We start from the raw sequence: 16,783 nt of genomic DNA on the forward strand, positions 1-16,783 counted from the left end.
AGTGGGGTTCTGTCCTGGTGGCGGTTGGAGGGGTGGGGCTCAAGGGCGGAGTAGCGGGAAGTGGAAGAGATGCGGTGGAGGGCATCGTCGACCATGTCGGGGGGAAAATTGCGGTCCTTGAAGAAGGAGGCCATCTGGGTTGTACGTTTTTGGAACTGGTCCTCCTGGGAGCAGATGCGGCGGAGTCGAAGGAATTGGGAGAATGGGATGGCATTTTTACAGGGGGCAGGGTGGGAGGAGGTGTAGTCCAGGTAGCTGTGGGAGTCAGTCGGTTTGTAGTAGATGTCCGTGTTGATTCGGTTGAACAGTTCATCCACTTCACCAACACCTTCCACCCCGACCTCAAATTCACCTGTACAGTCTCAGATTCCTCCCTCCCCTTCCTCGACCTTTCTATTTCTATCTCAGGCGACCGAATCAACACGGACATCGACTACAAACCGACCGACTCCCACAGCTACCTGGACTACACCTCCTCCCACCCTGCCCCCTGTAAAAACGCCATCCCATTCTCCCAATTCCTTCGACTCCGCCCTCCCCTCCGCCCGCCCTCCGTGACTCCCTCGTCAGATCCACACCCCCACCAACCCAACCTCCACTCCTGGCACCTTCCTCTGCAACTGCAGGAGGTGCAAGACTTGCGCCCACACCTCCCCCCTCACCTCCCTCCAAGGCCCCAATGGAAACTTCCATATCCGCCACAGATTCACCTGCACCTCGACACACATCATCTATTGCATCCTCTGCACCCGATGTGGCCTCCTCTATATTGGGGAGACAGGCCGGCTATTTGCGGAGCATTTCAGAGAACACCTCTGGGACACCCGGACCAACCAACCCAACCACCCTGTGGCTCAACACTTCAACTCCCCCTCCCACTCCACCAAGGATATGCAGGTCTTTGGACTCCTCCATCACCAGACCACAACAAAACGACGGTTGGAGGAAGAGCGCCTCATCTTCCGCCTAGGAACCCTCCAACCACAAGGGGTGAACTCGGATTTCACCAGTTTCCTCATTTCCCCTCCCCCCACCTTGTCTCAGTCAAATCCATCGAATTCAGCACCGCCTTCCTAACCTGCAATCTTCTTCCTGACCTCTCCGCCCCCACCCCAGTCTGACCTATCACCCTCACCTTGACCTCTTTCCACCTATCACATTTCCTACGCCCCTCCCCCAAGTCCCTCCTCCCTACCTTTTATCTTAGCCTGCTGGACAAACTTTCCTCATTCCTGAAGAAGGGCTTATGCCCAAAATGTCGATTCTCCTGTTCCTTGGATGCTGCCTGACATGCTGCGCCTTTCCAGCAACACATTTTCAGCTCTGATCTCCAGCATCTGCAGACCTCACTTTCTCCTCCAAATCCTCAAGGGCCAGTTGTTTGTCGGAATTCGGAACTTTTTGGATTTTGGGAAAAATGACATTTTCAGAGTGAAATTAAAAAAAATTACCTAACAGCAGACACACGTGTGAATAGTACGAGCACTGAGACACAATTGATGCCTGCCAGTGCTGGGCCATGTAGCCGTGTCACATCTGCGTCACGTGGTTCGAGTGGGTTTGGAGTTGGGTCACCAGTTCGCACGCCAAAATGATGTTCCACATACACTAAAAGTTTTGGATTTCAGAGCTTTTCAGATTTTGGATAAAGGGTTGTCTACCTTTATAAGAAGTGAAGTGGCGAAATGATTTTTTATATGTTGCTTGTCATTAAATAATAGAACAGTCACTTGGCACAAGTAACAAAGAACATTAATAGCTAACTATTATTGAAGGTATTATATAAATAACTGTTGTTGTTGAAACAGAGGTCTTAAAATCTCAAAATAACAGAGCAAAGGATTTATTATTTTGTTGACAGAAGGAAGAAATGTACATTGTGTAACTAGCAAATGAAGCATTTGAATATTCATTAATTATTGTTAAATACTTCTATTGTTTAATTATTTGCATTAAAGTAATAAATTAATAAAGGAAGATAAATCTGAGACACAAAAAATATTAACTGTGGTCTCTGGAGATTGTAGAACCCTGTTAAAGATCAAAACACAGCCAAAAGGATTGCAGTTTAGAAATTCTTTTTTTTGTTAAGTATCTGGTAAGAGGAATATAACCTAAATTTCAATATGTACCGATTAATTTTTTGTGAGTTTGCACTGCATTGTCGAAAAGCAGTGACATTGTTTTCAACTGCAAAGCCTCAGATGTGACAATCTAATTATTAATTGTGTATGTTCAGATTTGTATGAAACAGAAATTGAGACAGAAACCACCTTTCTGGAGCACTGGAGGTTTACAATGGAAAAGAGGAAACATTGCATAATGGGATATCCTGCACCTGTAGATGACCTCATTCAGTATGCGATATACAATGCAGATGCAGATTATATGCACAGCAGAAGGCAAATGGCTGGGTGGAGTACGTAAAACTGCAGCTTATCAAACAGAACACAGTGGACTCAGCTGCAAACTGAACTACATTGCAGTACAGGAAAAATGAGTATCTGTGCCAGTTTGTGAGAGAATGGCTCAACCGACTGATATTCCTGGCAGTTTCTGTGTCCCAGAAGTTGGACTTTTAGCTGCTTTAAAATGGAGCAGAAATGTAAAGGGGCAAGGACAATTAAAGCAGAAGATAAGAGACCTACCTGCACTTCTGAAAAATGGATTGAACCTCAAGAAGAAGCAGGCTGATGTGGTAATTGTACAATTCTACAATTCATACTGTAATAGAACAATACAGGGCAAAAATGCTTCACATTTATGAGGAGATGTGATCATTATATTGCTAGGTATTCTGTTACAATATTCAAGAGGCAACATTACATTGAACAGCATAATATGAAGCAGGGAGTCGTAATTTGCTGACAGGTATCATGTCTTTACAAGTAGATTGTTTTCTACTGATGGTGGAACATAAATACAGGCTCAGGTAATAAAGAGGTTTTTTTAAACCGTTTTAATCTCCAGTGATGTACGGAAATGTTTTGAGGAAAACTCAAAGTTTACAATCTTATTACTATTGTTTGAATCCATCAGGAGAGTTTGATTATTCTATTAGTTTGAAACATACCTTGTACCTTGTGATAAACATCGTAAAGGTCATTTAATTGCTTAAAACAAATGTAACTTTGTAGTTTTGCATGCTGCCCAGCATGACTGGTAGCTCAGTACTGAAGGCAAAAATACTTTTGCAAAATATTGTCTGGGATAGAGCTCAGTTTGAAATTGAAGGGATTTTGATGATAAAATTGAAGGTCACTCAAACATGTATTGTCTGAACTATTAGATTGTTCCACAATATTACTGGTATCTAAAAATAATAGCAGCGGTCCCGTGAGTGGGAAGTGTCCTTGGTTTTCTATTTACTGCAAAATTGCAACAGCTTTCTCTATGTCAGCATGTATAGTATTTTTACAACTACAAAAGCTCTAATATTTTGCTCAAATACTGTACTTGCATGTTACAATTCCTTTAACAGGTGGCAACAACAATATGACATCATAAACAGCTCAGAATTAAATACATAATGCTGGTAATATGTAGTTGGTCAAAGCATATTACAGACTAATTACAATTCTTATCAGATTTTTATGTATTAAAATTCTGTGGTGAAGGACTGAGAGGCAAAATGTAATTGCACAGGCTCCTTCAACCTTGGGGACATTGGTCTGAATCCAGTGCAAACTGATTGGATGGCGAAGTTTGCTGCTCTACTAATTGGCTACCTCACTTGTGGAGACTGGTTGGTGTGAGGAATATAAAACTCAAGGCTATAACACGTTGTTAATGCAGAATAAAATATCACCCTGTGTTGTACTCTTGAGGGAGAGAGGAGGGCTAAATGCTGAATGTCACTGACATTTCTAACTGTGAACGCAAAAAAATACAAAACTATATTAATTTTAAAAATGCCTTCATAATTGTCAAAATGCTAGAATTTCAAACTAGTAATAATTCTGTGAAGTATTCATTTAGCTTCGACTTAGCTACCTAACAAGTGTCGTGACCACTCAATAGAGTGCATACATCCTTTATGTTGTGCTAACTCTATTTATTACACTTATGCAGTTCTTCCTGAGACTTGTTCCCTGTTTAGTTGATATACTACAACTACAAAGCTGGCAAAAAGGAATACTTTCATTCTGAACATATATCGCACTGTGGAGGCTACTGACCGAATCACATCCAACAATCTGTCCTAAAAACACTCTGTTTGTCAGCTGTGATAAATTCCACCACAACAGTTGAAACAACCCCCAGCTTGTAAAAGAAAATCAAATCACTTTTTCTCTGGATATCTTTTAAATAATTCCAGAATCTGTTTGCTTGTGAAATAAAAAGTAACATTTTTTTTCTTGAACCATAGTCTAGCTGTATATTAAGATTTGATACAAATCAATTTTTAGTTTTTGAGAGAGTTTGTTTATAGATTAACAAACTGGTTGAAAATATTACCTCTGTCTGCCTTCAGTGATGAAAGTCTTAAAACAGCCCATCATATTAATTTTAAAAATGTCAATTCACTTTATCTCTGAATGTTAATGGATTCTTTAAAATATTCCAGGATCTATATTTGGATCTGGAAAACTAACCAGACTGTCGCTGAGGACACTATCCAATGTGTGTGCCAAATTTGGTTGGGATCTGTCCAGCAGCTTTATGAATGTATTGTTGACAGATGAACAAACATGGTGAAAGTGTTGCTGCTGCTTGGGAGATGCTAATTGGGTTATTTCTGATGTTCCTTTCTTCTGGGATCTTCAGAGTATGGCTTTCACAGAAACGTGCAGTGAAGCATCCCTTGGGATGCTCCACTGGGATAAGGTTGGACATGCTGGGTTTAAACACTCAGTTCTAATATGAGTGAATGGATGATGGTTATGTGAGTGATTTGGTAGATGAATGAGTGCTTTGAGATGGGTAGTCAGGTTGATGAAATGTTCAGGGGATTGGGTAGTTCGCTATGGTCATGGGGGTTCCATGGTCCAGGAAAGGGGTATAAATGGGTTCAGTGGTCAGAGTCCTAAAGAGGCTAAGTGAAAATAATTGAGAATGCAATATTTCTATTTTAATGAAACACTATCACACAGCACTGAATCAATACTATACTGCTTAGATAAAAGAAACCATTTTACTTTTGGGTTGCATCCCTTACTAACCACTTATTTACATCATTTGATCAAGAAGAACTTGATTATTGCTTAAAAAAATACATTTGTCTCTGTCAGTCATTGTCCAACTTGTGCATTCTCCATGGGAATATCTCTACCAATCAGAGTCCACTTGTCAATCAATCAGCACTTTCCAGGTTAGTGTTTTTGTGCAGTGTGGTAGTGGCCCTACCTTTGGGAGAGAAAATACAGCATCAATTCTCAGCTGTTGAAAAATGTGTCATTGATTATTCAAATAGGTAGTTTTTTTTGAAAGTATACAAGGAGTTCTGAGTGTCTTGTGGCACTGTAGTAATGTCTCTACCTCTGGGCAAGGAAGGCTAGGTTTAAATCCCACCTCAGAATGGGAAGGCTATGGAAAGCGGTCATACAATCTCCAAATAGACAGACTTAAAACAAAATCAGTACTCTCCGCTCGTACAGTGTAAATGTTATTTCTCTTTGAGTGGAAGATGAATAATGTTGGCAAAATATGTTTCTTCAGCATTAATCACTTTTTATTAATTAGTTCATATATCTGTTCTTGCAGCATGTATGAAAGTTTCTCTTCTATGTAGCTAATGGAAATTTGTGAAAAGCCTTTTGTACACTTGCCACTGTCTTAGTTGTTGTTCCCTCATTTTTATTTATCATCACAATGTAGAATACATCTATTGTTAGACTGTTGGTGCTGTAATATGCCATCTGAGAGATCTTGGTTTAGCAATCAATGCTGACAAGTAAGCAATTTTATTGAACAGATTTATTTCATGGAAAATATCTTGATTGGCTATTTATTATTGACTGCAATACTTGTATGCAAACAATTAAAAATGATCAATTAAAGTTTTCTTCCCCTCGGATGGATCAGTTCATTGAAATTGTCAGTAAATATTCTTGTTGTGACTGCATTTATAATCATCTGTCACATACTAGCATTAGAAATATTCATTTCAAGTTTTGTATGTATGAGGTCAAATTACTGGCTCTGCAGCTTTCTGTTTAGAAGAAAATGTCAATTTCAGTGTAGTCCATTAAAATGTACATGTACCAATATCCAATACAATTTCCTTCTAATATTTTGTCATATGGTTTTTAATGGGTTATTATTACACTGAATTCATGCGTAAAAAGGGATTCCTGATTGTTCAAGCTTGAAAAACAAGTGTTCACTACCATCCAGGTCATGACTCCAGTTTTAGGGTAGTCAGCCGTTCACACTAACCTGCTTGTCTTGTTTGGGTGGATTTAATCAGCTTTCATCTAAATGGAGTAGATTGTGGTCGCTTGGCTGCCCTCGAGAATTGCAAAACAGGAACTGTTCATTTCAGTTCCTCTCCCGCTGCATTTCATGTTCACTATTGTCTAAAAAAGGAATGGTATTTGCGATGCCACTGAAGACAGGGAGATCCAGTCTTCTTGGGATGTGTGATCGGAAGTTGTCTAAAAATAGAAATTGAAATTAGGAAACAAAAAACACACGGGTCCAAATTTGTACCATACGTTAATGTTTTGCCATTCATGCCTGAAGACTAGGGTTCTAGCATGTGTAAACATCTCACTGAGATTTGGTTAATGGTTGGACAGGTCATACAGTGAGTTGGGTGAGTATTATAAAATTACAAATAGATTACAATGAGATTTTTCCTTCTTATTGACTAGACCTTATTCACGTATTCTACATCATATGCATAATTTGTCTTTTGAAGCAATTTGGATTGCTCAAAGTCGCATTGAAAATCTTAATTCATACATTGACATTTGTTGTCAATAATGTAGTGGTGGAAAAGCATAGCAGGTCAGGCAGCATCCAAGGAGCAGGAGAATCAACATTTTGGGCATAAGCTTACATCAGGATGATTCCTGAAGAAGAGCTTATGCCCAAAACGTCGATTCTGCTGCTCCTTGGATGCTGCCTGACCTGCTGTACTTTTCCAGCACCACACTCTCGATTCTGACCTCCAGCATCTATAGTCCTCACTTTCTCCTAATTGCCATTTGTTGACCAACTTGACTTGATTTGAAAAAAAGAATTAAATTTTTAATTGTCAACTAAGTTATTCCACCTCATTTTAAAGGATAGCATTCAAATAAAAGTCCCCTCTTTCTCTGACACACATTTATTGGTAGTCTGGCTCTCAAACTCATTCTCACAGTATGGAGGAGGTCACTGATTCTTTACCAGGGCTGAATCATGTGCCTCAGATGAAGGTCACACCTGCTGTCCTCTGCACACTACCTTGACCATATCTGCTGGTCCCTTGTGCCCATCAGCAGATAGCAGTGTGAAGGAGGTCATGCAGCAAGCAAAACCATGAGATGACAAGTTGGCTGGATGGAGACATCTTGGAAAAGTGTTGATCCCTCCGATTGAACTTTGTATAAAGCTGGAGGACTGTTCCACTTGGACTTTGGAAAATGTTTTGTTTTGATAGCAATTGAGATTTAAAAGTTGGACAATTCAATTTATAGGCTTCCTATACTCTGAATTGCAGCTGTAACATAGGGCTGTCTGTCTCTTTCATTTGCCTTCCCCCTTCCAAATTCCTGATGAAAAGCTTATGCCCGAAATGTTGACTCTCCTGCTCCTCGAATGCTGCCTGACCTGCTGTGCTTTTCCAGTGTCACCCTTTTTGACTCGTTAAATGTGGCACCAGATCCAGGATTGGAGATAGGTGACGAGGCCTTCCCAACATCAGACTCCTCCCCATTACGTGATCTGGCAGAATGCCTACATTACCCGCATTCATGAACTTACCATTGTGTAATGGGCTGGAGTGACCATATCTTTCTAGTGTCAGATTTCAACTATTTGCAGCGCCATCGGTGATGGTAGGACTAAATCCAGCCCAAAGATTCTCTTTTGACTGTTGTTATTCAATTTATCTGGAGATTGTGCAGCATGGTTCCAAGAGAATCAGAGGTCCAACGACTGGGTGCTGCCTAGAAATGCTGAACATTAGATTAAAACTCTAGATTAAAAAGTCAAAAGCTTGTTATTGCTACAAGAAAGATGTAAAAGCATTGCTGGCAGGCAACTTATAAAATATTGTGACAGAATTTAAAACTATTGTCATAGGATACTTACTTTTTGCTAATTATTAGCTTTGTTAATGAAAACAAAAGTAGTAGCTGCAACTTGAAAATTTGCCATAATCTTACCAGACCATAGGAATGCTCACTCGTTAGAGGGAGAGAGACAATAGGTAGTGGTTTAACTTGAGGATCACCGTGCCTCATGCAAGAGGAGGGGTTGAGAACAGGAGCCCTTCATGGTAACCTTTCCAGTCCTTTACAATGCCTGGCTCCATGGAGGCTGGTGTGTTTTCCATTATTTTTAAAGCTGCACTTACCTCACCACGTGAACCTCCATCCCTTCCTGCTCTCTCTGTCCCCACATCGAAGCTTGTCAGCATGGCCAGGAAGAATTCAATTCAGGAACTCTCCACTGGCTAGAAAATGTAGAAGACCAGGCAGGATTGGTTGGAATGTTGATGAGAATTGCCATACAAATGAATAAATGAATAAAACTATTAACTATCACGCAGCAATAGTGATTACCTCGATAGCGCAAGATAAGGATGACATTTTCACTTAGCCATTTTGGACATTAAAGTTTAACCTGTAGCACTGATATAGTTATTTTGATATCACATGGAATATGTGGTACTTGTCTGGTTTTCAGTCGTTGTAACAATATTTTACAATGGTTTATCTTTCCACTCCTGTACGTCAGTTCTGGAATCCCCAGAGAGTTATCTATGGTTCTCTCCTGAGTCTCAACTGCTGATTTTTTTAGATTAGATTACTTACAATGTGGAAACAGGGCCTTCGGCCCAACAAGTCCACACCGACCCGCCGAAGCGTATACCATCCAGACCCATACCCCTACACCTACCCCCTCACCTAACACTACGGGCATGGCCAATTCACCTAACCTGCACATTTTTGGACTGTGGGAGGAAACTGGAGCACCCGGAAGAAACCCACGCAGACATGGGGAGAATGTGCAAACTCCACACAGAGAGTCACCTGAGGTGGGAATTGAACCCGGGTCTCTGGCGCTGTGAGGCAGCAGTGCAAACCACTGTGCCACCGTGCCTCCCATAAACCCTTGATGATACCAAACAAGAACACAATTTTGAGTTTCTTACCTGTGTCACCACCATCTTTTTAGATCTTTTAGATCTTGAGACTTAGAAGCAGAAGTAGACTGCTGTGGTTAGCACTGCTGCCTCACAGCGCCAGAGACCCGGGTTCAATTCCCGCCTCAGGCGACTCTCTGTGTGGAGTTTGCACATTCTGCCCGTGTCTGCGTGGGTTTCCTCCAGTTGCTCCGGTCTCCTCCCACAGTCCAAAAAAATGTGCAGGTTAGGTGAATTGGCCATGCTAAATTGCCTGTAGTGTTAAGCGAAGGGGTAATGTAGGGGAATGGGTCTGGGTGAGTTGCGCTTCGGCGGGTCGGTGTGGACTTGTTGGGCCGCAGGGCCTGTTTCCACACTGTAAGTAATCTAAATATAATCTAATCTAATCTAGACCATTTAGCCCATCAACTCTGGTCCACCATTCAATTAGATGATGGTTAATCTGGTCATCCTCAACATCACTTTCTTGCCTTTTCCCCATTACTCTTGTTTTATTTGCTGATTAAAAATCTATCTCGTCCTTCGTTGTACTTAACAACCCAGCCTCGACAGCCCTCTGCGGTAAAGTATACTACAGAAGGACGGAGACGAGTGCGAAGCAAAAGGCTATGAGATCTTGGTATCTGTTGCCATCGGTAAAATCCCAGCAGCAAAAGGGAAGTGTCCCTTAATTTCATCATGGGTGAGGGGAGGGTTAGCTTTTCCTGCCAAGAATAAAGTCCCAACAGTAATGGTAGGAAACGGGTATGACACTGCTGACATGGCAGCCAATTGTATGAGCCCCACACATTTCAATCTAGTCCTGACAAGACAGTGTACATGAAATATCAGCTCAGGATGACATTGTATGTGGCATTGTTGTCACACATCCTGCCCTGATAATATTGTTAAATTGCTTTTGGCATTGAATCGAGAGCATGATCCCACATGTCGGTCTCTGACTTCCTCCAGCCACACCTTTTGGGTTTGGTTTATTATTGCTGATGGTAGAGAAAGCTATCACCCTGTGGGCAGTTGGACCCGAGCATCACAAACAGGAAAATGTCCCTAAAATGTGCATAGCCTATGACCACATTCACTTTATTCTGTCAATTCATACCGTCCTGTTCCCAACTCCCGATCCTGTCAAATTCCACATTTGGGGTATACCTTGAAAGTAGAATTGAAATCAAGTCATTCTGGGTTGTCATCATATCTGGTCAGGTTAATCAATTAGGAAACATGAAAATTGCATGTTAATGCAGTGGCTGCGTAAGAAAAGCCAGTGACAGATGCAGTTACTACTACAGAGATTTTTTCTTTCCAACAATTAGATGCAGAAATGACTTGACACATGGCTACAATTAAGCAAACTCCAATTACCCCCAAATGTGTCAGCACACACAATGTGATGTGGGCACAATTACAATATTTAAAAGACATTTAGATAAGTACATAGAACTTAGAAAAGTACAGCACAGAACAGGCCCTTCGGCTCACGATGTTGTACCGAGGATTAATTCTAATGTAAAATAAAATAATCTAACCTACGCACCCCTACGTACATGAATAAGAAATGTTTGGAGGGATATAGGCCAAGTGTAGGTAATTGGGATGAGTTTAGTTTGGGATTATAATCAACATGGACTGATTGGACTGATCTGTCTGTTTGACTCGAGAACAATGGGCGGTATAGAGTCATAGAATCATAGAGATGTACAGCATGAAAACAGACCCTTCAGTCCAACCCGTCCATGCCGATCAGATATCCCAAACTAATCTAGTCCCACTTGCATGCACCTGGCCCATATCCCACCAAACCCTTCCTATTCATATACCCATCCAAATGCCTCTTAAATGTTGCAATTGTACCAGCCTCCACCACTTCCTCTGGTAGCTCATTCCATACACGTATCACCCTCTGCGTGAAAAAGTTGCCCCTTAGGTCTCTTTTATATCTTTCCCCTCTCACCCTAAACCTATGCCCTCTAGTTCTGGACTTCCCGACCCCAGGGAAAAGACTGTGTCTATTTACCCTATCCATGCCCCTCATAATTTTGTAAACCTCTATAAGGTCACCCCTCAGCTTCCGATGCTCCAGAGAAAACAGCCCCAGCCTGTTCAGCCTCTCCCTACAGCTCAAATCCTCTGAACTGGCAACATCCTTGTAAATCTTTTCTGAACTTTTTCAAGTTTCACAACATCTTTCCAATAGGAAGGAGACCAGAATTGCACGCAATATTCCAACAGTGGCCTAACCCATGTCCTGTAGAGCCACAACATGACCTACCAACTCCTGTACTCAATACTCTGACCAATAAAGGAAAGCATACCAACCGCCTTCTTCACCATCCTAGCTACCTGTGACTCCACTTTCAAGGAGCAATGAACCTGCACTTCAAGGTCTCTTTGTTCAGCAACACTCCCTAGGACCTTACCATTAAGTGTATAAGTCCTGCTAAGATTTGCTTTCCCAAAATGCAGCACCTCGCATTTATCTGAATTACACTCCATCTGCCACTTCTCAGCCCATTGGCCCATCTGATCAAGATCCTGTTGTAATCTGAGGTAGCCCTCTTCACTGTCCACTATACCTCCAATTTTAGTGTCATCTGCAACCTTACTAACTGTACCTCTTACGCTCGCATCCAAATCATTTATATAAATGACAAAAAGTAGAGGACCCAGCACTGATCGTTGTGGCACTCCACTGGTCACAGGCCTCCAGTCTGAAAAACACCACCCTCCACCACCACCCTCTGTCTTCTACCTTTGAGCCAGTTCTGTAATCAAATGGCTAGTTCTCCTTGTATTCCATGAGATCTAACCTTGCTAATCAGTCTCCCATGGGGAACCTTGTTGAATGCCTTACTGAAATCCACATAGATCACATCTACTGCTCTGCCCTCATCAATCCTCTTTGTTACTTCTTCAAAAAACTCAATCAAGTTTGTGAGGCATGAGTTCCCAAGCACAAAGCCATGTTGACTATCCCTAATCAGTCCTTGCCTTTCCAAATACATGTACATCCTGTCCCTCAGGATTCCCTCCAACAACTTGCCCAACACCGAGGTCAGGCTCACTGGTCTATAGTTCCCTGGGCTTGTCCTTACCGCCCTTCTTAAACAGTGGCACCAGGTTTGCCAACCTCCAGTCTTCCGTCACCTCACCTGTGACTATCAATGATACAAATATCTCAGCAAGAGGCCCAGCAATCACTTCTCTAGCTTCCCACAGAGTTCTTGGGTACACCTGATCAGGCCCTGGGGATTTATCCACCTTAACCCGTTTCAAGACATCCAGCACTTCCTCCTCTGTAATCTGGATATTTTGCAAGATGTCACCATCTATTTCCCTACAGTCTATATCTTCCATGTCCTTTTCCACAGTAAATACTGATGCAAAATATTCATTTAGTATCTCCCCCATTTTCTGCGGCTCCACACAAACGCCTCCTTGCTGATCTTTGAGGGGCCCTATTCTCTCCCTAGTTACCCTTTTGTCCTTAATGTATTTGTAAAAACCCTTTGGATTCTCCTTAATTCTATTTGCCAAAGCTATCTCATGTCCCCTTTTTGCCCTCCTGATTTCCATCTTAGGCTAGTGTTCTTCAGCCGTTTAGACTCTAAGTTGTAGAATTTGGCAGCACAGTGGCTCAGCTGTTGGCGATGCAGCCTCACAGCACCAGTAGCCCGCGCTCAATTCCAACCTTGGGTGATTGTCTGCATGAAGTTTGCACATTCCCTCCATGTTTGCAGTCAGTAAAATAAATGTTTCAAGGCAGCGCGGTGGCTCAGTGGTCAGCACTGCTGCCTCAAAGCCCCAGCAACCTGGGTTCGATTCTAACCTCTGGCGACTGTCTGTGTAGAGTTTGTACATTCTCCCTGTGTCTAAGTGGGTTTCCTCCGGGTGCTCCAGTTTCCTCCCACAGTCCAAAGATGTGCAGGTTAGGTGAATTGGCCATGCTAAATTGCCCATACTGTTCAGGCATGTGTTGGTTTGGTGCATTAGTCAGTAGAGTAGAAAGGGAATGGGTCTGGGTGGGTTACTTTTTGGAGGGTCGGTATTGACTTGCTGGGCTGAACCACCTGTTTCCACACTGTAGGAATTCTAATTTCATGCTTAAATCTCCCACCTCTGGGACATTTTATCACATTAGATTTACTGATCAAACATAAATTGGTTTTGCCTGGTGCTTTTCAAATTTTATAAACTCAACAGCTAGTGATACCTAACCTTTTTCTAATAGCTATTATAATTAAAATATGCTGTAAGGAATCTTTCCTTCCTCTTTTTAAAAATCTAAACTGTATCCTTAAATTTTATAACTGATACTTTGACAAAAATGCTAAATCATGCAATTAGCTTCACTGGTCACTTAAATGTGGTCTGCTTTGTGTTAACTAATCATTTTTTAGTGTGGTTTGGATTAGTGTAAATATCCCTACTTCTGAAAGGGAACACTTTCTGTTCAATCCTTCCATTGTTGTGGAATGTCAAGGCATGAGCTGAGCATATCTTTGATATGGGAGGACTGTAGTCTCAACAGAAAGGGAAAACTTCCAGAAATTATTTCAACATTTCTATTTATTAATTGTATATGGTACAAAATAAAATGAAATATTCAAAGCACTTGCACAAAATCTTGTATGACCTATAATTGAACACGAACACTGTTATTTCAAAGTTACAGTAAAAATGGAAACACTCTAATAATGAATCCCCAGTGCCTCTGAGAGCATCCTTCCACTTTGTAAATTGGCATTGCTAATTACCAATTTATAAATAATGAATGCTGTCAATGAACATTGATTATTTCAGATATTAGCAGCACCAGGAAATGCCTCATTTAGTCGGGGAAGAGAATTCCATGAGGATTTCATTATTACCTTGAAAGAACATTTATCTAAAAAAAATTAACCACATCCATGGGGTTCAAATCTGAACAAAATAGTTTAAAATGTATCAAAGTAATTACCATTGCTGTGATGTATTAAGAAACCCTTGCAAAAATGAGTAAATGGCTTTGTGTTGATGGCTGAGGTACCTTTTAATGGGTTTCTCTTGTGAATTACCTGCTTCGTCCCAGATATTTACTCATGTTTGATCTGGGCTGCTAAGTCACAAGGCATCAGAATTCTTTTGCCTGTATGATGCCAGGTCATGAGTGGTTCTCATGAATATGTTAATCTGGGAGACAGAAAGCTCTGAGCCCTGCATTTACCCTCCACAACCCTCCTTACTGTTAATTGTAGCCCTTGCAGAATTGAAAGTGCTTCTGAGCCTCGAACTGTTCTTGCTGGGTAGATGCTAGATGCTTGATACAGCAACATTCACCCTTGTTTTGCAGTCCATTGTGAGCAAATAAGGAAATTAATCAGTAAATCAATGCTATCCCAGCAACCAGTTATCAAGTAGATGAAAGCCTTTAAAATTATAGGATTGCAGGTTTATAGGTTTCTGAGCAGCTCATCCCTTTGTTAAGAATTAATTTCATTGTCCGCAATGCTACATTTGAAAGTTGGAGTACATCTGTGAGTAGCCTTTGAACAAGATATTGTTTGGGATTACAAAGTTAAAAATCACACAACACCAGGTTATAGTCCAACAGGTTTATTTGGAAGCACTAGCTCTCGGAGCGCTGCACCTTCATCAGGTGGTTTGGGATTATGGCCTTGGAGAAAGTGTAATTAAGAATTTGCTCGTATAAACTCATTAAACAATTCATATACATTTTGGGCAGCACGGTGGCACAGTGGTTAGCACTGCTGCCTCACAGCGCCAGAGACCTGGGTTCAATTCCCGCCTCAGGCGACTGACTGTGTGGAGTTTGCACATTCTCCCCGTGTCTGCGTGGGTTTCCTCCGGGTGCTCCGGTTTCCTCCCACAGTCCAAAGATGTGCAGGTCAGGTGAATTGGCCATGCTAAATTTCCCGTAGTGTTAGGTAAGGGGTAAATGTAGGGGTATGGGTGGGTTTCACTTCGGCGGGTCGGTGTGGATTTGTTGGGCCAAAGGGCCTGTTTCCACACTGTAATGTAATCTAATCTAATCTAAAAAAACATGTTTAGAACTTCCCTGCAAAACTTGATGTAAACATCAAGTTAATATACAATATAATTAATGAGATAAAACTCTACTGCAGGCTAGCCTTAAACATGATGAATAGATGTAGCCCTAACTTTTAGCAAGACCATGTCACAGAAAATTGTTCAAATGTTTGAATTATGATCACATCTGCTGTTTCCTGTAGCAATTAGCTTTGTTTTACTTTGGTTTCATGCAGTTATTAATCATGAACTGCATTGATAACAATCTCAAGTACCTACTATCAAGATTTTCTCAAAGTCTTCAGTATGTTCCAAAAATAATATTAAATATGGACAAGTTATTTGTATTTCATATTAATCCAGTGACCCTTGTTACTATTCAGTACTACAATTTAAAAGAGTTGAAATTATTGCAATTAATAAAGAATCATTGCCAAATGAGTCAGTCGGAAGCGTTATATTTAAAGTCAAATAAGAATAAAGATTTACTTTATAAAAATTAAGATTATTTATATTTATATTTCTTAAAATCAATGATAAAGATAATGAATAGCTGCATATGTATTGGCCAACAATGTAAAAACTGAATGACAAACTGAATATTTTGTCCTTTGCAAAATATTCTGTGAGAAGAATACATTATTCGTGGTTATGTAAGGTAGATAAGGAAAGTATTAAATTGAAAAAAGAACTGTATAAATCTGCAAAGACTAATTGTAGGTCAATGAATTAAACAGACTTAAGAGCCAGTAAAGAATGGCAGGAGGCAGATTATGAGAGAAAGCTCATGAGTAAAAAAGGACAGGCAATAAGTTTTTTTCAACAAATATTTGATTTGGAAAACAGTAACTAAAGCTAGTGTTCGTCCTCTAGAGAATTAATCTCGGGAATTGATAATGGCAAACAAAGAAGTGGCAGAGCTATAGGCAGAGTATTTTGTGTTGGTCTTTGCAGTAGAAGATTTAAAAATTTCCCAAAGGTTATTGTAAACCAAAGGTTTTTATGGAAGAATGAACTTAAAACAATCACCATCACAAGGGAAAAGTTGCAGAGGAATCTATTGAATCTAAAGGTGGACAAATTCCCAGACTGGTATGCCTGCATCCAAGGATCACAACGTAAGTGGTGGCACAGATTGTAGATGCATTGGTTGTAATCTTTTAAAATTACATACATTCTGGAAGCAGATTGGAAAATAGCAAATGTGTCACCTTTATTAAGATAGGAAGGAGGCAGAAAACCAGAAATTACAGGATTAACTGGCCTAATATGTTATATCAGGAAGATGCTAAAATTCATTAAAAGGAGGTTATAGCAGGATACTTAGAAAATTACAATATTGTCCTGCAGAGCCAACGTGGTTTGTTGAAATGGAAATTATGTTTAACTAATTTCTTAGAGTTTGTTGACAAAGTAACATTCAGTCAATAGAGGGATACTGGTAAATGTGGTGTACTT

The 16,783-nt window shown here is 40.7% G+C and overlaps 1 protein-coding gene across 3 annotated transcripts in view; it reads left to right on the forward strand.

Annotated features, from left to right (window-relative positions):
• The first annotated feature begins 2,422 nt into the window (after window positions 1-2,422).
• The window catches only part of LOC122549783 (rap guanine nucleotide exchange factor 5-like), a 179,898-nt gene continuing 165,537 nt past the window's right edge, over window positions 2,423-16,783 (forward strand). For all 3 annotated transcript variants that reach the window (XM_043689809.2, XM_043689811.2, XM_043689810.2), the window contains exon 1: window positions 2,423-2,698. In XM_043689809.2, coding sequence (XP_043545744.2) covers window positions 2,525-2,698 — 174 coding nt within the window. In that variant the 5' untranslated portion in view covers window positions 2,423-2,524. The remainder of the gene's footprint in view (window positions 2,699-16,783) is intronic.

This window comes from Chiloscyllium plagiosum, unplaced genomic scaffold (assembly GCF_037043375.1).
Source record: "Chiloscyllium plagiosum isolate Xiang-an unplaced genomic scaffold, Cpla_swu_hap1 HiC_scaffold_5, whole genome shotgun sequence".
Lineage (NCBI taxonomy): Eukaryota > Metazoa > Chordata > Chondrichthyes > Orectolobiformes > Hemiscylliidae > Chiloscyllium > Chiloscyllium plagiosum.